Below are 25,820 nucleotides of genomic sequence, written 5' to 3'. Positions count from 1 at the left end.
AAGAATACATAAATTTATCCTTGTATAATAACACAACACAGAGATTAATAAGAACAGAGCCTCGTCACATATGTAGCAAGAAAACATAAAAAGACGTTTAGACAAAGCACATAACAAACATGCGACAAGCAACAAACAAGTTTTCGAAGTAAAACCAAAAAAGGATGTAGACAATATAAAAGAAAATGCACATAATACAATGACCGAATGCATCAGAACAGAGCCACGTCAAATGTCACAATGTGTTCCAATAGGAATGCCGACAATTTGTTGAAAAAAATAATTCCAATTTAAACAGATATGTTGCCGATTAAAAACTCTAGCATACTTAACACTTGTTTCTCCTTGTAGCCTGTTTTACTCTTTTGTTCACATTAACAAAATATTCCTTATGATATCCCAAAGTAACAAATATATAGCGTATGCTATCATTTATATGATGAAAGGATTTGTGTTTTATCTCTTTTAGTCGATTTTTTTCGATTTAACATAGGGAATTGTTGTATAAAGGCTTGAAACATAAAAATTTATGATAGAAGTAATTTCAGAAAAAGACCGAGATTTAAAATAAGTCAGAAGTTCTAAAGAATTTTCAAGAATCCACATATGGTAAATACCACGACGCAAGTACACTGTTTCACATCGTTTCTGGAGACGCTCTCTCACTGCAGAATTTTTTTTAGTCAATCTTATGGACAATGTTAATGGAACATGGAGATGAGACGGCAATGCACCATTGTTGTGAAGCTAAGGTATCCGATACAAACAAGGTAAACCCTCCATACTTGTTTTACGTTCATTTCTTTGTATATTAATTAAAGATAGTGTTTTCGTTTGTATGGTTTTACATTTGTGATTTATGGGACTGTTATTACTGACTTTGCGACTAAGTCATTGTTGGAGGCCGAATAACATTTCGTTGCATAAAAAAGACTAGACATCAGTAGATGTTAACCAATTATAGTTCGACCTTTTTTTTTTACATGTTTGAAGCTTTAGTAACCAAAATGTATCTGGAAACACAAAATAAAAAATATTGGTGCTTTGAAACACCAAACACATATGTTTATGACTCCAGGGATTTTAACTTATTTTTAAATGTAGGATCATGTAACGTACAATGATTTGTTGGTATTACACCTTGTTATAAGAAGAAACTGTAAACATAACTCAATTAACCATAGCTTTTTGTAGTATATTTCCTCACATTGCAGGTATATTGTATATCTGCAGTAATAAGAATCGAAAATATCAACATTTTGTTTTTCATTAAGTGTAATGAAGAATATTTTGTTAAAAATTAATCCTTTGTAAAATCTGTCAGTTTGTTTTGTTTTTGTTTTCGCAGATGTAGAAATTTCACTTTTGGTGGAAACTATAACACTATATATCTTTACCGTGGGAAATCCCTATACAAAACTTCATCTCTGTCAATCAATGTTTGTGATAAAAATAAGATATAGATTCTAATAAAAGAGGGACGAAAGACACAAGAGGGACGAAAGACACCAGAGGGACAGTCAAACTCATTTAATGATAATATCATATTTAAGTACGAGAGAGTATCATTATGGTTGGGGGACATACCCGTCGTCATCTGTGACACATTATTTTCTATAATGGTCAACAAACCTCGCAGAGGCAACCTTCATACTGTTAAAACATGACTTCAACTATTGTGACGTTGAACCTTTTATGAAAATGAAAAAGTTTTCAAACTATGAATGTTTCGGAAGCAAATCTTTATTTCATAAACTGCATATATATAATTATGTACATGTGGTACAGTCCTCATTTGGTGTAAGGTATGAGTTCACATGGACAACGGACTGTTTTCTGACATTGAAAGGACTATGGAATCGTCATCTTCGGGGGTCTGTAAATAAACTATTCATCTGTAAATATAAATCATTACAATTTTAGAATTGTTTGTATGTACACTGGACGACAAATACATGTGACGTATAAAACATTTCTGACGTCAGACACACAAATCAATTAATGTGTTTGTAGAAAGATGTTTTTGTGTTCTGTTAAATTGTTTCTTTTTGAAACACGATGATGACTGCTGTATCCATATTTTGACTATTTTATTTATTGTGTCTGTTTAGTTCACGCATCATTGAAAATATAACGGAATTTGATGAGACTGTCATCAAAGTCAGAGGGTTAGCGCTATAAAACCAGGTTAAATCCAACATTTTATACATTTGAAAATGCCTGTACCAAGTCAGGAAAATGACAGTTCTTGTCCATTTGTTTTTGATGTGTTTTGTTATTTGATTTTGCCATGTGATTATGGATTTTCCAAATTGATTTTCCTCTAAGTTTTTGGGTTTTTACTTTTTTCATAATGAATATAGATATCACATGACTTTGATTCTTCTATTTCAATTCTTATGCAATTCTCCTATTTTTTTCCCCACATTTGGCACATGTCCTGTTGATTATGTTTTAACAAATCCGGTAAATAGTCTAATTCGGTAGGTCATAATCATGAAAGAGAAGGGGATTGTAGTTACGACGTAAGGAACATATCCAATTTCATTTGTTGAACGCTTATTCCATAACGGTCAACAAAATCGTGATGGCGTTCATAAAATTTACGAAGGGATGATTTTAACTTCACCATTTGGAACTGGTATAATACCATGACGGAACCGACTTTGTATTGATTTGATTCATATGGAAACATACCTAGTATTTTGATCCTTTTCCGTAACCATAACCACCTCCCACACCAACAGCTCCAACTGAAACTTGGCCGTATCCGGCTCCGCCACCTCCTAGAAGGACGGCTGAACCAAGTCCGGATCCATACCCAGAGCCATATCCAGAACCGTATCCACCACTGACAACAACTGGTGCTGGTCCGTATCCGCCTTTACCTACTGGTCCATACCCAGCACCGGATACACCTCCTAGAACAGCTACAGATCCGACACCGGATCCGAGTCCATAACCACCATATCCACCTCCAACAGCTCCGAGGAGTAATCCAGATCCAACTCCGGATCCATACCTAGAGCCATACCCAGAGCCGTATCCACCACTGACAACAACTGGTGCTGGTCCGTATCCGCCTTTACCTACTGGTCCATATCCAGAGCCGGATACACCTCCGAGAACAGCTACAGATCCGACACCGGATCCGAGTCCGTAACCACCATATCCACTACCGCCACCTCCTAGAAGTACTGCAGATCCAACTCCGGATCCATACCCAGAGCCATACCCAGAGCCGTATCCACCACTGACAACAACTGGTGCTGGTCCGTATCCGCCTTTACCTACTGGTCCATATCCAGCACCGGATAAATCTCCTAGAACAGCTACAGATCCGACACCGGATCTGAGTCCATAACCACCATATCCACCTCCAACAGCTCCTAGAAGGACTGCAGATCCAACTCCGGATCCATATCCAGAGCCATACCCGCTACCATATCCGTATGAGTCTTTGCCAGAGCAGTAAGCAGAACTGAAGACAGTCAACAAAACGACGGCTAATGTGAAAACCATTTTGGTATGGATCGTCTGTACTGTAAGAAAAACATTTATATTTTTGACAAAGAATATCCACAACAGATACTTTTGTTTCTTATAATTGTACTGGCACTGATTAAGAGGACACGTTTACGTAGATGTTTAAGAGACAAAACAAACAAAAATTTTCCTGACTTGGTACATTGATATATCGTAAGTGTGTAAGACCTTTCGAATTTAAAGTTAAAGAGATCATAAAACATTTATTATATTGCAAATGATCTCCTTAAGTTTTACAAAAAAACAACCAAAAACAAGAGAAAGTGTAAAACACAGGGAATATACAATGCAGTTCAAAGTGAACAAATCATAATATCTTATTCATCAAAAAGCGGGATTATGAACATGATCTCTAAGCGGAAAGTTGGTGACTGACTTAGTTAGTTTTTATTTAAAAAATAACTTTCAAATAAAAATAGAGTGTTTCCCTTATCACAGTGTCTAATAGATTTCTAGTGCATCGCATTCTCAAAGCATAAACATAAACGTCAAACACGATATTGAAAATTAATAGCAGACAAGTTTAGTTTAGAAAACTTACCTTAAGATAGGAGCTTGATATAACCTATGCGGACTCTGTACACTCTTCCGGCTTTTATACTGAAAAAAGACAGATTACATACCACATAGGTCGATTCATTTATAATCATGCATCATAATAGCATCACCTTTGTCATTCATAAGATCAATTGTCCCAATTTAAATGAATTTTATAAAAAAGTAAATGTGAATGCATGGATAACAGTTATCTTTGAACCACGAGAGAGAGAGTTGCCTTTGAAACACGAGAGAGAGAGAGAGAGAGAGAGAGAGAGAGAGAGAGAGAGAGAGAGAGAGAGAGAGAGAGAGAGAGAGAGAGAGAGATGGGAGTTTTCGGACGATTTTATACATAACATAGATAATGTCTTGAATAGTTTTTTGTATACAAATTTAGAAAAAAAACATACGGACACAATTTCTTTATTACAAAATGCTTTCTTCTGTAAAAATACAATAAAATGATTTAGCTAAAAGAGGAACCATATTGCTGAAGTTAAATATAAAAAAAGAAATGTGGTATGATTGCTTGTTGTCCACAAGAGACCAAAGTAACACAGACATAAACAACTATAGGTCACTGTACAGCCTACAACAATAAGCAAAGCTCATACTGCATGGTCAGCTATAAAAGACCCCTATAAGCCAATGTAAAACAATTCAAACGAGAAAACTAACGGCCTTATTTATATAAAAAAAGACTAAAAAAAGACTTAATTTTGATTATTTTGATTTGATTTTTTTTGATTTTTTTTTACCTCAAACATCTTTTAAACGTGTGTATAAATATATAAGTAGATATTTGATGATTATAAAAGATTTGCAATGTACTTATTCAGCTAGTTATATAAGTGTCTAAAAATCTACAGATTGTTTCATATTTTCTTTTAGTCTCAATATATCTTAATTTGTTTTTACATTATAGTTCGTTTCTCTGTGTGTTACGTTTCGGTGTTGTGTCTCTGTTGTGTCGTAGTTCTCTTATATTGGATATGTTTCCATCAGTTTGAGTTTGTAACCCGGATTTGTTTTCTCTCTATCGCTTTATGCATTTTGAACAGCGGTATACTACTGTTGCCTTTAGTTACACCAGGAGGTGAAACCTAAAAGTTCATCAAGTCAGGAGCCTGTAATTCAGTGGTTGTCGTTTGTTTATGTGTTACATATTTGTTTTTCGTTCAATTTTTTTACATAAATAAGGCCGTTAGTTTTCTCGCTTGAATTGTTTTACACTGTCTTATCGGGGCCTTTTTAGCTGACTATATGCGGTATGGGCTTTGCTCATTGTTGAAGGCCGCACAGTGACCTATAATTGTAAATGTTTGTGTCATTTTGGTCTTTTGTGGATAGTTGTCTCATTGGCAATCATACCACATCTTCTTTTTTATATAGCTAAGATAATAACCTGAATCCTGTAATAGTTAAATGAACATACATGGTTCATTTTAATAAGCCAGGAATGTGTACTTTTTTGAAAACCTTATATCTCATAATCCTTTTACACCTATTTAACGAGTTACTAAACCTTTGCAACATATATTTGCACATGCTATTTATTATGATGTATTGAACATATCGCATAGTCAGAGGGAAAGTGATGACACAAATATCATCTATGTAACAAAATCACGTAAGGTCCATGCACATTGTATGTCTGTATACAGAAGGTCATTATACCTGGTAATAAGGACATACAAATGCATCAAAATATTATAGTCATTAAACAGTTATTTTTTAAACGGTTTAATGTACAGAACATTTTTTTTCACAATATACATGATTTTAATAACCCAGGAATTTCTGTACTTTTTGGAAACCCGTATATTTCATAATCCTTTACACCTAATTAATGATTTACTAAACCTTTGCAAAATATATTTGCACATTTTACGATTTTGCAAGAAGTAATGAATTACGACAATGCTTCAACACTTTAAAAATGTGTTTAAACACAGAAATATGTCAGTCTAGTTATAACTGTGTCATCGTAAAACAATTAATTATGTATAATAAAAACCGCCGTTATATATTATGATGTAATGAAAGTATCGCGTAATTAGAGGGAAAGTGATGACAAAAATATCTTCTATGTTAAAAGTAAAAGAATCACGTACGGTCAATGCACATCTACTTTTTCACAAATAAAAAACAATGATAAAAAATGTAGGACTTGACCGTTTGTTTGGTCTTATTTTGTTTGTTAGATTCTTTTTTTCAAGAAAGATTATTTCTATTATTAGTATTATAATTGTTATTATTATTGCATAGCAATATAATATTTCGCACAGAAAGTAACCAAACGTTAGTTGGGGTTCGTGTTGTTTATTCTTTAGTTTTCTATGTCATGTGTACTATTGTTTTTCTGTTTGTCTTTTTCATTTTTAGCCATGGCATTGCCAGTTTGTTTTAGATTTATGAGTTTGACTGTCCCTTTGGAATGTTTCGTCCCCTCCTTGGGGAATATTGTACCTCGTAGAACATATATGGCACTCGCAAGCTCGTGCAATATAAAATTCTACTAGGGACAATATTCCCCAATGTTCATCCAATAACCCTATATTATTATTATTATTATTATTGGGTGATACTTAGCTTTCTAAATAGTATCAAGGGCCCTGATAACATTTTTTATTCTTCAATAATATATTCAACCGGTCTTTAACAAAAAAGGGACAAAAAAGGACACGTTCCTTTACGGACTATTACATTTTTAGAGCACTGTTGCTTCTCAGTTAAGAGTGACGTCCATTTCATAAATTCAATCAATATGATTTCGTTATTTTTAAAATTTAAGAAAACATTATTTTGAATCCATATACTGAAAGAAATGCGCAAAGAGCAGTGACTTATAGTTATCACTCAGAGTGGTCTGTACTATTTCCTATAGAATTTGTACAGTAACTCGAGTTGGCTCAGACCAATTTGAATTTATGAGATTTATTTAAAACATAGTTGCATCAATAATATGAATAGAACAGTTTTTATGGATTTTTTTTTTATGCCAGGCATAGATAACAAACATGCAACAAGCAAAAAACAAGTTTTCGAAGTAAAACATAAAAAGCATATAGACAATATAAAAGAAAATGCACATAATACAATGACCGAATGCATAAGTACAGAGCCACGTCAAATGTCACAGTTTGTTCCCCTAGGAATGCCGACAATTTGTTTAAAAAATAACTCTTATTTAAACAGATATGTTGTCGATTAAAACCTCCAGCATATTGATCACTTGTTTCTCCTTGTAGCCTGTTTTACTCTTTTGTTCACATAAACAAAATATTCCTTATGATATCCCAAAGTAACACATTTATAGCGTATGCTACCATTTATATGAAGAAAGGAATTGTGTTTTATTTCTTTTAGTCGATTTTTCGATTTAACATAGGGAATAGTTGTATAATCCTTGAAACATCAAAAGTTATGATAGAAGTTATTTCAGAAAAAAGACCGAGATTTGAAATTATTCAGAAGTTCTTAAGAATTTTCAAGAATCCACATATGGTAAATACCACTACGCGAGTAAACTGTTTCACAGCGTTTCTGGAGACGCTCTTTCACTGCAAAAAAAAAGTCAATTTGATGGACAATGATTAGTAGAACATGCAGATGAGACGGCAATGCACCGTTGTTGTGAAGCTTAGGCATCCAATACAAACAAGGTAAACCCTCCATATTTGTTTTACATTCGTTTCTTTGTATATTAATTATATTTAGATAGTGTTTTCGTTTGTATTGTTTTACATTTGTGTTTTCGTAGACTGTTATTACTTACTTTGCGACTAAGTAATTGTTGGAGGCCAAAAAACATTTCAATGCATAAAAAAGACTAGTTTACACTAGTAATTTTGGGGCCCTTTATAGCTTGCTGTTTGGTGTGAGCCAAGGCTCCGTGTTGAAGGCCGTACTTTAACCTATAATGGTTTAATTTTTAAATTGTTATTTGGATGGAGAGTTGTCTCATTGGCACTCACACCACATCTTCCTATATCTAGACATCAGTAGATGTTAACCAATCATGATTCGACCCTTTTTTTTGTACTACACCTTGTCATAAGAAGAAGCTGTAAACATAACTCTATTTACCATAGCTTTTTGTAGTATATTTCCTCGCATTGAAGGTATATTGTATATCTGCAGTAATTAGGATCGAAATATCAAAATTTTGTTTTTCATTAAGTGTAATGAAGAATATTTTGTGAAAAATAAATCCTACATTTCATTGTAGTAAAATAATATAGACAGATACTTTGTAAAATCTGTCAGTTTGTTTTGTTTTTGTTTTCGCAGATGTAGATATTTCACTTTTAGTGGAAATTATAACATTATATATCATTACCGTGGGCAATCCCTATACGAAACTTCATCTCTGTCAATCAATGTTTGTGATAAAAATCAGATATAGATTCTAATAAAAGAGGGACGAAAGATACAAGAGGGACGAAAGACACCAGAGGGACAGTCAAACTCATTTAATGATTATATCATATTCAAGTACAAGAGATTATCATACCCGTCGTCATCTGTGACACATTCTTTTCTATAACGGTCAACAAACCTCGAGGAGGCAACCGTCATACTGTTAAAACATGACTTCAACTATTGTGACGTTGAACCTTTTATGAAATTAAAACTATGAATGTTTCGGAAGCAAATCTTTATTTAAATAAACTTCATATATATAATTATGTACATGTGGTACAGCCCTCGTCCGGTGTAAGGTATGAGTTCACATGGACAAAGGACTGTTTTCTGACATTGAAAGGACTATCGAATCTTCATCTTCGGGGGTCTGTAAATAAACTATTCATCTGTAAATATAAAGCAATAACATTTTTAAATTGTTTGTATTTACATTGGACGACAAATATATGTGACGTATAAAACATTTCAGACGTCAGACACACAAATCAATGAATGTGTTTGTAGATAGATGTTTTTGTGTTCTGTTTAATTGTTCCTTTTGAAACACGATGATGACTGCTGTATCCATATTTTGACTATTTTATTTATGTGTCTGTTAAGTTAACGCATCATTAAAAATATAACGGAATTTGATGAGACTGTCATCAAAGTCAGAGGGTTAGCGCTATAAAACCAGGTTAAATCCAACATTTTATACATTTGAAAATGCCTGTACCAAGTCAGGAAAATGACAGTTCTTGTCCATTTGTTTTTGATGTGTTTTGTTTTTTGATTTTGCCATGTGATTATGGATTTTCCAAATTGATTTTCCTCTAAGTTTTTGGGATTTTACTATTTTCATAATGAATATAAATATCACATGACTTTGATTCTTCTATTTCAATTCTTATGCAATTCTCCTATTTTTTTCCCACATTTGGCACATGTCCTGTTGATTATGTTTTAACAAATCCGGTAAATAGTCTAATTCGGTAGGTCACAATCATGGAAGAGAAGGGGATTGTAGTTACGACGTAAGGAACATATCCAATTGCATTTGTTGAACGCTTATTCCATAACGGTCAACAAAATCGTGATGGCGTTCATAAAATTTACGAAGGGATGATTTTAACTTCACCATTTGAAACTGGTATAATACCATGACGAAACTGACTTTGTATTGATTTGATTCATATGGAAACATACCTAGTATTTTGATCCTTTTCCGTTACCATAACCACCTCCGACACCAACAGCTCCAACTGAAACTTGGCCGTATCCGGCTCCGCCACCTCCTAGAAGGACGGCTGAACCAAGTCCGGATCCATAACCAGAGCCATATCCAGAACCGTATCCACCACTGACAACAACTGGTGCTGGTCCGTATCCGCCTTTACCTACTGGTCCATACCCAGCACCGGATACACCTCCTAGAACAGCTACAGATCCGACACCGGATCCGAGTCCATAACCACCATATCCACCTCCAACAGCTCCTAGGAGTAATCCAGATCCAACTCCGGATCCAAACCCAGAGCCATACCCAGAGCCGTATCCACCACTGACAACAACTGGTGCTGGTCCGTATCCGCCTTTACCTACTGGTCCATATCCAGCGCCGGATACACCTCCGAGAACAGCTACAGATCCGACACCGGATCCGAGTCCGTAACCACCATATCCACTACCGCCACCTCCTAGAAGTACTGCAGATCCAACTCCGGATCCATACCCAGATCCATACCCAGAGCCGTATCCACCACTGACAACAACTGGTGCTGGTCCGTATCCGCCTTTACCTACTGGTCCATATCCAGCACCGGATAAACCTCCTAGAACAGCTACAGATCCGACACCGGATCCAAGACCGTAACCACCATATCCCCCACCGCCACCTCCTAGAAGGACTGCAGACCCAACTCCGGATCCATACCCAGAGCCATACCCGCTACCATATCCATATGAGTCTTTACCAGAGCTGTAGGCAGAACTGAAGACAGTCAACAAAACGACGGCGAGAGTGAAATACATTTTGATATGGATCGTCTGTACTGCAAGGAAAACATTATAATATATCATTTATATTTGTGACAAAGAATATCCACAACAGATACTTTTGTTTCTTATAATTGCACTGGCACTGATTACGAGGACACGTTTACGTAGATGTTTAAGAGACAAAACAAACAAAAATACTGTCATATTCCTGACTTGGTACATTGATATATCCTAAGTGTGTAAGACCTTTCGAATTTAAAGTTTAAGAGATCATAAAACATTTATTAAATTGCAAATGATCTCCTTAAGTTTTACAAAAAAACAACCAAAAACATGAGAAAGTGTAAAACACAGGGAATATACAATGCAGTTCAAAGTGAACAAATCATAATATCTTATTCATCAAAAAGCGGGATTATGAACATGATCTCTAAGCGGAAAGTTGGTGACTGACTTAGTTAGTTTTTATTTAAAAAATAACTTTCAAATAAAAATAGAGTGTTTCCCTTATCACAGTGTCTAATAGATTTCTAGTGCATTGCATTCTCAAAGCATAAACATAAACGTCAAACACGATATTGAAAATTAATAGCAGACAAGTTTAGTTTAGAAAACTTACCTTAAGATAGGAGCTTGATATAACCTATGCGGACTCTGTACACTCTTCCGGCTTTTATACTGAAAAAAGACAGATAACATACCACATAGGTCGATCCATTTTATAATCATGCATCATAATTGCATCACCTTTGTCATTCATAAGATCAATTGTCCCAATTTTAATTAATTTTATGAAAAAGTAAAGGTGCTTGTTTCATCATTCACACTTTTAAAAGATAATAATTTGCATAATTGTATGTTAAATTTAAACAACCAGGTAAACTGTTTAGTCTTGTTTATCTATAGTTAATAAGATATTGAATGCATGGATAACAGTTGTCTTTGAACCACGAGAGAGAGAGAGAGAGAGAGAGAGAGAGAGAGAGAGAGAGAGAGAGAGAGAGAGAGAGAGATGGGAGTTTCCGGACGATTTTAGACATAACATAGATAATGTTTTGAATAATTTTTTACATAAAAATTTAGAATATTAATAATTTAAATATAAAAAAGAAAATGTGGTATGATTGCTTGTTGTCCACAAGAGACCAAACTAACACAGACATTAACAACTATAGGTCACTGTACAGCCTACAACAATAAGCAAAGCCCATACTGCATAGTCAGCTATAAAAGACCCCGATAAGACAATGTTAAACAATTCAAACGAGAAAACTAACGGCCTTATTTATATAAAAAAAAAAAAAAAAAAGACTTTATTTTGATTATTTTCCTTTTTGTTTTTTTACCCAAAACATCTTAATGTGTGTATAAATATATAAGTAAACATTTGATGATTATAAAGGATTTGCAATGTACTGTGATATTGTGGTCTTAAAATCTACAGAATCTTTCATATTCGTTTCTCTGTGTGGTACGTTTCGGTGTTTTGTCTCTGTTGTGTCGTAGTTCTCTTATAATTGATACGTTTCCTTCAGTTTTAGTTTGTAACCCGGATTTGTTTCTCTCTGTCGCTTTAGGCATTTTGAACAGCGGTATACTACTGTTGCCTTTATTTACAGCAGGATGTGAAACTCAAAAGTTCATCATGTCTAGCTAAGATAAAAACCTGAACAATGAATATACATGATTCATGTTAATAAGCCAGGAATTTGTGTATTTTATTGCAAACCGTATATTTCATAATCCTTTTACACCTATTAAACGTATTACTAAACCTTTGCAAAATATATTTGCACATTTTATGTTTTTGCACAAAGTAATGAAGTACGACAATACATCAACACTTTTAATTTGTGTTTAAACACAGAAATATGGCAGTCTGGTTATAACTGTGTCATCGTAAAACAATATGAAAAGTATTAACCCTCGTTATTTATTATGATGTAATGAAAGTATAGCATAGTCAGAGGGAAAGTGATGACACAAATATCATCTATGTAACAAGTATGGAACGCCGGAACTGTCTTATAGTGTAAATATTTAATGTGTTTTGTCGCTTTGCCGTTACGTCCTGTCATTTCTTTTTTATGTTATGTGCAGATGCCTTTATATCCTGACACGGCATCTCTGTGTTATGTCATATTAGTAATTCGTTTGGTCAAACGATTGTATGATATGTCATTGCTAAACTTTGTTGTTTAAAATATACATTACATTATGCTGTAACTACTATATATTCTGTGAATACTTCGGAACTTTATGATCAACCACCTTTACATTCTCTCATATTTTATCTATGTTGTGTCTTTTCTTCTTTTACGTGAGTCAGTTAATAATTTCGTCCTGTCTCAAATGTTATTGCTATGTCAAATGTTCTAGACGTTTTGTTTTGATTCACCTTTGTTCTATGTAAATCTCATGATATTATAGTCTTTTGGCGTTATATTGCGTTTATACATATGTATATCCAGTGAAAAACATAATACATCATGGTATAATTCATATGCGTTTTGCCGTACAGTTGATACTCTCTGTGAGCATTCATTACGTCATGTGCAAATGCCTTTTACATTATGTGTAAACAACTAATACATTTTGTGCAAACCTCGTTTACCTTATGTGCATACATCGTTCACCCTATGTGCAAACATCGTTAACCTTATGTGCAAACACCTATTACGTTATGTGCAAATACCTATTAAGTTATGTATAAAAACTACATCATTATGTGCAAACACTATTACTTTATGTGCAAATAGCGCTTACATTATGTGCAAATACCGCTTACATTGTGGCAAACACCATGGAAGTTATGTGCAAATGCCCATTACATTATGTCCAAACATCTATTACGTTATGTGCAAACACCTATTACGTTATGTCCGAACACCTATTACGTTATGTGCAAACACCTATTACGTTATGGTAAACGCTTTTTTGACACAGATTTAAAAACAAAACGCATCAGTGATAACCGGTTCAGTGATATGCATTTTGAAAATGAAGAATTTTTTTTTTTTTTATCTTTCTTACAAACTGTCGATTTTTATAATTATATTGATTGATGTAAAACTGCTATAAACATACAATGTATCTAGTTTAATGGGAAATTATTTTGCTCCACTTTAAAAGTGTGCATTATGCATCCATGCTGTTGTTTTTTCTATGGTCGGGTTGTTGTCTCTTTGACACATTCCCCATTTCCATACTTAATTTTATTTGAAAATTTGTTCACTTTACTTGTGGAAAATTCTAACAAATATACAGACACGACTCTAAGTTTCCAAGAGGGGCAACTGAAAGGAACAAAACGATATAAAATAGAAGAAGTGGTACGAATGACAATGTGACAACTCTACACAAGAGACCAGGATGATTTGTTATTACCCTTCCAGTATGGTTTTCATATGTACTAGATTAATGCTACAAATGTAATGACGTCTCCCACGATTCACGTAGCAACTAAGGAATCCTACAAAATGTTTAAGATTTTATTTTCGTTCATTTCCTTTAACAGTTGTGAATATTATTCTGAATAACCTTCCTAAGACTTATTATTTCCTCCGTCCCTGACAAGGCGTGTTGAAAAGGTGGATGTCCTGAAAAGGGGTGGTCAGGTGACCCGCCCCTCTTATCTGACAATTCTTTTTTTAAACTCACAGGGATGTTGGAAAAATTTGATCCGATTTTGGATCAGGCAGGTAGACGGGTGTAACAAAAAGCTGCATTTTCTCTAAAAATAACCCCTATTTTTTTCATATTAAAAACTACCTTATCCTGTAATCAAAAAAAATACGCTTACACATATTATTCAGGATGAAAGGATTATCAGCCTTTTTTCACCTTCACTGGCCATACTTGAAACTCCAGATAATAACTTTCATTTATCCGTATTTGGTCCAGTAACTTTTCGAATCGTGTCATCAAGAACGATACAAAAAAACAAAACATTATCTAGTAAATAGTTATTGTTTTCTTCTATTCTTTGTTTTATAAGTGATGTGTATATAATTTCATTTGTTGTCTATAAGAATGAATAAATAATTTCGTTGCTAAAATGGTCATCATAACATAATTTCCCTTTGAATTTCAGAAAATACTGACTATCTATAAAAAAGATGTGGTATGCATGCCAATGAGAAAATTCTCCACAAAAGATCAAACTGACAAAGAAATAAATAACAATAGATCCCCTTATGGCTCTTAACAAAAACCCATACCGCATAGTCAACTATTTTTTTTTTTAACCCATTTAGTTTTTTCACCAGTTTAAAAAAAAAGTGTTACAGTTAAGTAATTCGCTTTTATCCTGCTATTAGCTAGTTATTGTATACAAATAACAGGTAAACAACATTTTTTTGCTTTGTTTGTACAAATACAAATAAATGTTCCTGTTACCCGCTTGCATGTTGATCAATCGGTAATATGGATTTCTTTCTGGTATTAGTATTTTGGGGATTTCTTCGAATCCGCGTTTCAATAGTTGTAAAAAATCAGAGACAATTGTTAAGATTTAACAACCTATTCTCAAATACCAGGTGTAAACTGTAAACAATATATGTACATTGTCATAAATAAAAAATGTATTAAACCGTTGGGACAAAAAAAAAACTCAATCCAAACCTTCTTTTAGTGGTAATTAAATTTGTGTTAAAATTTTATCGATTTCTATTAACTTAAACTTAAGTTATTATCCGGAAACCGTCTATCTTCGGACGACGCCGACACGTGATACCAATATACGACCAAAAAAATATTTTTGCGGTCATATAAAAACATTTATGAAACTCACAAACGACATCCATTTAACAGCAGGCCTTGGGACAGATGCATCATGATAATATAGCAAGTATGAATGTTTTAAAAGGCGTCAACCCCCTTACCTAAAAAGTAGTATGTATATTATTTATGACATTACAACACGAAAAGACGCACTATAGAATATTAGTTAAATATACGGCTTAGCTCTACCAAAAAAGACGTGAATTACACAAAAAAACATGTGCCTATTAAACAAAGACGTGCATGCAGTAATAAATTAAGACACACGAAGCAACTGTTATCTGTTTTAGAGTTCCATTCTTTAAACGTATCGAGTTCTCTTTTTAATCTATTATTTTAAATACAAGTTTCATATTTTGAATATTGAAATCGGGTTAAAATGTTTTACTAGCATTAATATTGATGTAAAAATATCCGTTACTTTTTTTTCTAGATCTGAGAATAAATTCAACTCTGTAATACACTAATATGCTAGTAATCGAAAAATTAAGAGTGTCACATGGCGTCTCTATATGTCGTCTGCATTACAATGTATGTTATTGTTCTGTTATTTATATATTCGCCATGATCCGCAATAAATTTTTAAATGTTATTTTGGCATGCCATACTTGATAGAAGTGCGGACGTGAAAGAAAGCACTCTTCACCAAAACTTCAACGGATATTACATTCCACGGATATTACATTTCGAGTATTCCGTCTTTTATAAAACATAATACGTGTATCTGAAGAGAGAAGTTGTATTACGTAGAATTAAATTTTAATTTAACACCGATATTAATATGTTGGGTGTAGAATCTATTTTCAAAACTGTGTTTATTTAGAAAACAGGGATTTCTGCATTTTTCACCATGGTTTCAAGTCTGATAATATAGTTTTTAGTATTTTAAAAATGACCATAATTGATATATAAAATAAAAAAATATTCAAGGAAACCTTATAACTCACACTACACTCTTTATTGTGCTAAATATTTCGCCATGCTTGGGTCTTTTATCACTTATTAGTCTTAACGGAAATTACAGGTTTGCGAAAAAACGTTTATTACGGCCAGTACGATCACTATGGTAGTCTCAATGAAGATGGTAGTGCAATATGCATTAAAGATAATAATATTAAAGAAATATAAAATATCCGATAAAGTAGTAAAAGCTACAGGTATACATAAAAAAACTGGCTAGACGAAACAAATATTTTGGAGAATTTAGGAATAGTCCTTGGAAATTCATTATCAAATCACCATTCAATAAATAACTCAATGATATTTGTTTAAACTTTAATAAAATTAATACTTGCGTATAAAGATAATTTCGGAAGTTGCTGCGTTTAGAAATATAAAAAAAGCACTTGTTCAAATCTGATGAAAATCGAATGGAAAATCGTATCGTGTGAACAGAACGCTGTACGATTTACCTGTGCGACGGTGTCAAGTCGAATGGAAAATCGAACGGAAAATCGTATCGTGTGAATGCACCTTTAGTTCTCGCTGCGAAATAGGAGAAAATTCGGCAAGCCTCGCTTTTCGTCCTGTTTATAAAGCTCGTACAAATAAATTTTACGTTTACCGACAACAACCTATTCTCAAATACCAGGTGTAAACTGTAAACAATATATGTACATTGTCATGAATAAAAAATGTATTAGTTCTCGCTGCGAAATAGGAGAAAATTCGGCAAGCCTCGCTTTTCGTCCTGTTTATAAAGCTCGTACAAATAAATTTTACGTTTACCGACAACAACCTATTCTCAAATACCAGGTGTAAACTGTAAACAATATATGTACATTGTCATAAATAAAAAATGTTTTAGTTCTCGCTGCGAAATAGGAGAAAATTCGGCAAGCCTCGCTTTTCGTCCTGTTTATAAAGCTTGTACAAATAAATTTTACGTTTACCGACAAAGTACATTTATAATCAATACATTATTCCACACTTCTTGAGATGAATATATTTTTTTGTTCAATATTTCAACGAATATCGTCGTATAAATTAGAAACATAAACTTATTTTCCGAACGGAGAGTCATAAATTCAATGAATAGTATTACTGGATATACGGTATAAACGGTAAGCTTCGATGCATTTAGTTATGAACGCTAATGGTTCGATAAATATAGCAAAATACACAATTAAGCCAAATGTTCATAAAAGGACTTTGCTAGCCTGCACATCATTATTCTGACAAATTTTATTTTAAAAAATATAAAATTTCATACAAATACATTCTATTGGATCTAAATGTTATCAATCTATGTTTTGACAGTTTCCGTTAAATATTGCCATTTTTGTCGAGCCTTCCACTTTAGTCGAAAAAGCGAGACATAGCGATCCTACATTCCGTCGTCGTCGGTGTCGTCATCGTCGTCGGGGCGGCGTCCACAAATATTCACTCTGTGGTTACAGTTCTTGAAATTTTAATAACTTTCTTAAACTATACTGGATTTCTACCAAACTTGGACAGAAGCTTGTTTATGATCATAAGCTTCATGTACTATCCAGAATTAAAATTTGTAAAAAATAAAATTCCATTTTTCCGTATTTTACTTATTATAAATGAACTAAGATTTTCAGCCAGAAAATATTACATTCACTCTGTGAAACAACATATTCACTCTGTGGTTATAATATAATATTCTTAGAATTTTAATAACTTTCTTATACTCTTTTGGATTTGTACCAAACTTGGATAGAAGCTGGTTTGTGATCAAAAGCTAGTATCTAGAAGAAAATTTTGTTCAGATTTTGTATCTGTATTTTACTTATGAATGGAATTCCAGTCTGAAGTTCATTTTTTTAAACATTTATTAGATTCATAAACTAGCCTCTATTTTTACCAAACGTGGACAGAAGCTTCTTACAATCAAAGATCGTATCAAAAGGAGTATTTTTATAGACTTTTTCCTCATTTTTGTTGAGCCTGCTATTAACAGTAAAAGTACTCAAGACACTGGGTTCCGCTGAACCCTTACGAATTTTTGAATATATTGGTCCCCCTTTTCTCGGCTACTGTTAAAACGAGACGGTTTTTTTTCATAAATAGCTATCGAGGCATGATGTTCATATGATTCAATCCAAATTATCCTCAAAGTGCGGAAACAATCTTGAATTGCAGCAATCTTGTTCGCCTTGAAATCGACGTAACATATTTAGAATTCTTTAAACAAAAATCACCAATTTAACGAAAAGAAAACTGTGACAGACTTTAACACGAAAAGGAAGGCTAAAATTGTTCTGTTATTGTCATGCTACTGATTATAAATTAAGAAAGTTCACTTGTCATGTTTTGTATTATTGGAATTTTGGAACCCTCTTGTTCATCCGTTTGAAGCACCATGAAACAATTGCCAACTAACTCCCAGTTTCAAAATCTTTAAATGTGCAGTATGTCATTGATAAGATTTGAGTTCTTATAATGAATCAAGATAATATAAGGACAATAAGACATTTGTAAAAAATATAAAACCCTTGTTATGTTTTATTACCATTTGAGAACATCTTTATGTTAAAAATATGAATCAAAGTACTGAAATACTGAACATCGGATGACCGCAAGTTCTTGTGGACGGTCACAAGCACTTGTCTCAGAAAACAAAATCACATCTCGTTACCTGAAAGTGACGTTAAAGTACAGACATTTATTTTTTCTGTGCGTGGATGATAAATTCTCCCTCATCGTAGAAGTGATACATAGAGAATAATACATGGCAAAATCCGTATCATATGTCGTATCATCCCGAGACATCAATATCAGCCCAAGGGCCTTTAGGCCCGAGGGATGATATTGGTCGAGGGTGATACGGCATGTGATACGGATTTTGCCATGTATTATACGCTTTATCATATGTTTCAACAGAAGAGTATTATATGAACTGTTTTCTTATTCATAACACTGGGTTACCTTCAAATCTACTTTTGTCTTGTTTCAATGGCCTTAAAAAAGAACTGCTCAATTACTAATCCGAAGCACCTTGGTTACCTTACAATTTACGTGCTGTTGTTTTAAAAATATTTTATTTATTCTTGTATTTTTTATAGTTGCATTTGGTGTGCCAAAAAATAAGAATTTGTTTTTACGTTCTTGACGTCACATACAACATGAAAGCGACGTTCGTGACGTCACATACCAAACAATGACGTCATAAAAAAAATTTAGGAAAATTTTTCATAAGCAAAAAAAAAAAAAAAAACTGACTTTATGTAAAAAAAAAAAAAAAAAAAAAAAGTAGGGGTGTGATAAAGGGTAGGGTTGCGATAAAGGGTAGGGGTGTGATAAAGGGTATGCGATAAAGGGTGCGCATCAAAGTTGCGCGATATGGATTAAACAGCAGGCTTTTTATCACATATGCAAAACTACTGTATTTACTACTAAACATATGATAAAAATTAGTAAACTCTGTTTTTTTGTTATACAATATTTGATATTTGTAAATAACAGTTACATGTATATATAATTTTCATCTATTTGTGTATCATTCTATTACACTATATTAATTATAGTGCTGTGCAAGTGCATGATGGACACTCTTCTGTAATATTTCCATTTTTCTAATAGATTGCATTTGAGTGGGCATTCATATTTTCCAGCAAAACATTCAATGTCCCACGCAGAGAGGGGGAGCAAAGACAGATAACTCTGCATGGGATATCGCAAACGTTCTTGAGATATTCCTCCGCATGCGGTAACACACTTTTCTGTACGTGTGTATAAATATTAAAGATGTTTTTAATTTATTTACAAATGTATGTTTTAACGAGTTAAACGAAAATTTCAGATCATTAATTTATGTTAAAAAAAAACCCTATATTTACTCAGTTTTGCTAAAACTCCCTGCTAATTAAAAAAAAAATACAAGATAGGAGGTGGCGAGGAAATATCTTCGTCCTCAGTCAATATAATCTAAATAGACCCATAAATAATGCGTTGACGTTGTCAAAAGTCTTTAATTCATAAATGTAATTTGGCGCCTTCCAAACCCATACGTTATAATTATGTATGCAAGATATGGCGACCTATGAAATGACCCGCTTTGTGCAGATGAAAGAGAACATTACATAAATAAAGTCGTTAGTGCTCTCGTTTGAATTGTTTTACATATTCTTTTCGGGGCCTTTTATTGTTGACTATGTGGTATGGGCTTTGCTCAATGTTGAAGGCCGTACGGTGACCTAAAATTGTAAATTCCTGTGTCATTTTGGTCTCTTGTGGAAAGTAGTCTCATTGGCAGTCAAACCACGTCTTCTTTTTTTTATATCAACTTATTTTCCGTTCACATTTTCCGTAAAGAAATGAGGTTGAATTTTGTTTTTTACAAGTAGCTTTTTTTGCTTCGAATAACAGGGTAGAGCTTTTAGTTTCAGTCGATATACACGCCATCTTGAAATAATTACTTTTCACTTATAAATTATGTTTGGTTGCTTCATGATGTGGCTGAAATTCAGCAACAACTATTGGCTTAATTGAGATAAATATTTACAGACTGTTCTCTTCTGAGGACATGAAATGCCGGAAAATTAACTGTGTGTATTACATTTCAGATCAAATGTTATTAATTCATGGTCGTTTTGTTATGCATAAAATACTCACTGAAATAAAAAAAATAAAAAAATATCAATCATTAATACGTTTTTACTTGCATTTCTGCCTATAAGCGTAACATACGTTATCGCTAAAATCTGACGTTTTTCATGGTTTAGACGCTACAAAAATACTTCTAGAATAAGTAAAGTTAATGTACCTGTCTAGTTAGGGGAGGGTTGGGATCCCGCTAACATGTTTAACCCCGCCACACTATGTATGTATGTGCCTGTCCCTAGTCCATGTAGTCAGGAGCCCGTAATTCAGTTGTTGTCGGTTGTTTATGTGTTACATATTTGTATTTCGTTCATTTTAAATAAAATACGGCTCTTAGTTTTCCCGTTTGAATTGTTTTACATTGTCATTGCGGGTCCTTTTATAGCTGACTATGCAGCATGGGCTTTACTCATTGTTGAAGTCCGTACGGTGACCTATAATTGTTAATGTCTGTGTTATTTTGGTCTCTTGTGGAGAGTTAATTGTCTCATTGGCAATCATACCACATCTTCTGCGGGACACCCAATTACGGCTTCAGTTGTTCTCGACAATTGTCGGTATGGGGGCTTTATACTTCAAATGGAATTATTTATGCAGTCTTTGTAAGTAACAACCAAATAGTTTTCACAAGAATAACATAACAGATACGTAACTGGCAAATAAGCATCATTCAAAGAAGAAGAAAAAACTTGATAGAGACTTTAAATATTAGGAACGATTTAAAAGATATTGTGTCACGATCTATACTCCCAATTCGGCGCTTACAATACATTAACTTAGTGTCGTTCAAATGTTTTCCGCAATATTTAAAAAAAATCTACCGCAGATTGTATTATTTCGTTCCCGCGAAAAAAATTAATGTCTACTTGAAAAAGCCCCCGGCTGCGTCCTAATGTCCCTTTCACGAAGTTTCGAAGAATAATTTCGAATAAAAATTTCATATTCGTGTCGGAAACTAATGTCGGTTTAGTAACATTCAAAAACAATTTCGTGACTTATACTGAACCGATAATATTAAGTGATAATACATGAAATATCCGGCAAACTTTCTACTCCGTCTGATGTCCAGCGAATTTTTCTTAAAGTTCTCTAAAGTACTTTAACATGTTACCCGGTTTAGTGTATTTTCTGACAAGTGTAAGTTTTTTCTTAGTTTTTACAGTAATATATTCGTATCGTTTCAAAGAAACATTGAGAGCATCATCCGAAACATTCTTCGTCCGTTAATTTTAAAGAAGACTCTTTAGTGCTGTAAGATAGAAACGCAAAACAAAAATGCTCGTACAACTACGCACCCAAGTTTTACTCATTTAAACTTGCAAGTGCTGCACTTAATTTAAAATTTGCGAGTAAAAATAAAACATTCAATCTGTTCCGGGTTGAGGGCAACACTTATCAATATCATAGAATGATAAAAATAATCAGAAAAATCAGTAACATATAGATAAATCAAATCGTAGTTTAAAAATTATCTCTCTATATATGTAGAACAATATATGCACCGACAATCGACTAAGTTGTGCGCTTGTTCTGTGTGTTTTTATGGCACTGCGTTTTTTGTTGCTTTGGCTATTTAAAACGACGTCAGGTTTCCGCCGTTAGAAATTTAATGCGTGCGACATCTAGTCACCAATTTTCAAACATTGTTTTCTCGGACAGTACGAATGCAATGGAGATAAATATAGATATTTTGAAAATATAAGAAAAATAACATGTCTATACAAGACTTTGATTGTCGACTATAAAGTGCAAAACTAGTCATCGTTTTCGTTTATTTCGACTGGACGCAACGTTTTTGTAAAAAATAACGCGTGACATTTTATTCACCAAATTAAAAAATGTAGGATCTTTTTTGTTTTTGTGTTTGATCGATTTTGCCTTTGAAATTAATTAACTACAAAAAATAGCATTAAACTAGCTATACCATTTTCTCACCTGATTACATCATTTGTCCGTATTTTTTAACTGTTTTCGTTAAAGTAGTTTCGAAAATGGAGATGGGACACTATGAAACTGTGCAGATTTGCATGGCGTAACAGAATAAGACGCCATTACGTCAATTTAGGCACACCTCCAGAGAGACACATCTCGAGAATCGTGTCTATATATTTGTAAATATTTGAATTTTCAACAAGTAAAGTGAACAAAATGTAAAAAGAATGGATGTATAACGCACACTCTTTAAGTAGAACAAAAATCTAAATATTTATAAAACATTTTTATATCAATCAATATATAAAAATACTACATTTCCAATACTAAATCAACAACCCAATGCTCACATATTACCTTCAGTTCACTTTCAGCATCCAATGGATATTAGCTTGAAACAGAATACAGCGAATTATTTCAGAGCTTTTTAGAAAGCTAAAACTTACAGTTTTCTTAATTTTCAAAGTGTATATCACTGATGCGTTTTGTTTTAATCTGTGTCAAAAAAGCGTTTACCATAACGTAATAGGTGTTTGCACATAACGTAATTGGTGTTTGGACATAACGTAATAGGTGTTTGCACCTAACGTAATAGATGTTTGGACATAATGTAATAGGCATTTGCACATAGAGTAATCGGTGTTTGCACATAATGTAAACGGTATTTGCGCATAACGTAATAGTGTTTGCACATAACGATGTAGTTTTTATACATAACTTAATAGGTATTTGCACATAACGTTATAGGTGCTTGCACATAAGGAAACGATGTTTGCACATAGGGTAAACGATGTTTGCAGATAAGGTAAATGAGGTTTGTCAAAAACGTACAAGTTGTTTGCACACAATGTAAAAGCATTTGCACATGACGTAATGAATGCTCACAGAAAGTATCAACTGTACGGCAAAACGCATATGAATTATACCATGATGTATTATGTTTTCCACTGGAGATACATATGTATAAACACAACAAAACGCCAAAAGACTATAATATCATGAGATTTACATAGAACAAAGGTGAATAAAAACAAAACGTTTAGACCATTTGACATAACAATAACACTTGAGACAGGGCGCAATTATTAACTGACTTACGTAAAAGAAGAATAGACACAACATAGATAAAATATGAGAGAATGTAAAGGTGGTTGATCATAAAGTTCCGAAGTATTCACAGAATATATAGTAGTTACAGCATAATGTAATGCATATATTACACAACAAAGTTTAGCAATGACATATCATACAATTGTTTGACCAAACGAATTACTAAATTGACATAACACAGAGATGCCGTGTCAGGATATAAAGGCATCTGCACATAACATAAAGAAGAAATGACAGGACGTAAAGGCATCTGGACATAACATAAAGAAGAAATGACAGGACGTAAAGGCAAAGCGACAAAACACATTAAATATTTACACTATAAGACAGTTCCGGCGTTCCATAAACAAGTATCAAAATCACGTACGGTCCATGCACATTGTATGTCTGTATAGTGAGTGTTAAAGAAGGTCATTACAGTTGGTAAATAAGTACACACCAATGCATCAAATTTTTCTAGTCAGTAAACAGTTATTTTAAGAACTTTCACGTTACGGAACATCTACTTCTTCAGAAATAAAAAAAAAACAATGAACAGAGAGCAGAATAAAAAAGGAAAAAACCAATTTTCCTCTTTTTTCACTCTAATTTCTGACAAGTGCAATTAGAGGCCAAAATAGGATCAGAACGTAATAAATTTATTCTATAACCCTTGTATTTGAGAAAAAATCATGAAAAACAAAGACAATTCTGTAAAATTAGTATTTATTTGATACATTTCAAAATAAATTTATACTGTATTCTACACTTTACTGTCCATTTTCATTCAACTCTCCGTAAATGATGCAACTTAGAATAAATTTATTCTAAATGCATGATGCTTTCTGTATATAAACATTTATAAAATAAATTTATTATAAAGAGCCTTGATATCTATTATCAGTTCGAGAAAATCATAGAATAAATTTATTCTACATTTAATGTCATTTATGATTATAACAATATTTAAAATAAATTTATTTTAAAAGTCCAGTAATCTGTATGGTGAGGCTGTGATACAGAATAAATTTATTCTACATTTAATGTCATTTATGATTATAATAGTATACAAAATAAATTTATTTTAAAAGTAAAGTAATCTGTATGGTGAGGTTGAGACACAGAATAAATTTATTCTATGTTCAATGTGATTTTTGTCTTGTATAATAATATATAAAATAAATTTATTCTGAAAGTAAAGTAAGAAAGTAATCTGTAAGGTGAGGTTGAGACACAGAATAAATTAATTCTATGTTCAATGTGATTTTTGTCTTGTATACTAATATATAAAATAAAATTGTTTTGAAATAAAGTAATCTGTATTGTGAGGCTGTGACACAGAATAAATTTATTCTATGTTCAATGTGATTTTTGTCTTGTATAATAATATATAAAATAAATCTATTTCGAAGTAAAGTTATCTGTATGGTGAGGCTGAGACACAGAATAAGTTTATTCTACATCAATATGAATTTTGTTCTATATAAAAATAATCTTAAAAGTATTACATGATACAAAATTAAAATAATTTAAAAGAAAATTCCAACGGTCTTATTTATTACAGACAAATTGATAAAATAAATTGCTTTGCCAAACAAAACTGGATACGACTGCAGAGGTCAACTCCTTTAAAGACGGTGTGCACAAAGTTGACGGCAACTGTAAAATGCGCTTTTTTAAAAGCTTTAAATTTATAAGAAACCTCAAATAAAAAAAAATAATGCATAAGTTTTTTATAACTCAATGGATAGTTTTCATTATAAAACTTATGTACATATACTTTTTTCTGAAGAAAATTCTTTAATTTATTCATATTTAGAAGAAGTTTACTTTATCTGAATTGCTTCCTTCCAGCAAGCAATTCCCCCGACATATTTTCCGTATGCAAGGTGACCTCAGTGTGACCCATCTCGTAAAAATCCGGTGACCACAATACGCACGGATGTCCTTAAAATAAACTA

General features: G+C 33.0%; 2 protein-coding genes across 2 annotated transcripts; both read right to left on the bottom strand.

The window, feature by feature from the left end:
* Window positions 1–2,697: 2,697 nt before the first annotated feature.
* Window positions 2,698–3,522, bottom strand: LOC134693529 (uncharacterized). Its single transcript, XM_063554366.1, has one exon. It carries the CDS (start codon window positions 3,520–3,522, stop codon window positions 2,698–2,700), a length of 825 nt encoding a protein of 274 aa, XP_063410436.1.
* Window positions 3,523–9,696: 6,174 nt separating this feature from the next.
* On the bottom strand, window positions 9,697–10,521 carry LOC134693528 (uncharacterized). The gene has a single exon (XM_063554365.1). It carries the CDS (start codon window positions 10,519–10,521, stop codon window positions 9,697–9,699), a length of 825 nt encoding a protein of 274 aa, XP_063410435.1.
* Between the last annotated feature and the right edge of the window lie 15,299 nt (window positions 10,522–25,820).

The sequence above is a fragment of the Mytilus trossulus genome, chromosome 12 (assembly GCF_036588685.1).
Source record: "Mytilus trossulus isolate FHL-02 chromosome 12, PNRI_Mtr1.1.1.hap1, whole genome shotgun sequence".
NCBI lineage: Eukaryota > Metazoa > Mollusca > Bivalvia > Mytilida > Mytilidae > Mytilus > Mytilus trossulus.
Note: the sequence above shows the minus strand (reverse complement) of the source record. Positions and strands in the feature narration are given on the sequence as shown.

Bases quoted from the DNA above. Each gene is read 5' to 3' on its own strand.
- LOC134693529 (XM_063554366.1), bottom strand. From the start codon at position 3,522: ATGGTTTTCACATTAGCCGTCGTTTTGTTGACTGTCTTCAGTTCTGCT.
- LOC134693528 (XM_063554365.1), bottom strand. From the start codon at position 10,521: ATGTATTTCACTCTCGCCGTCGTTTTGTTGACTGTCTTCAGTTCTGCC.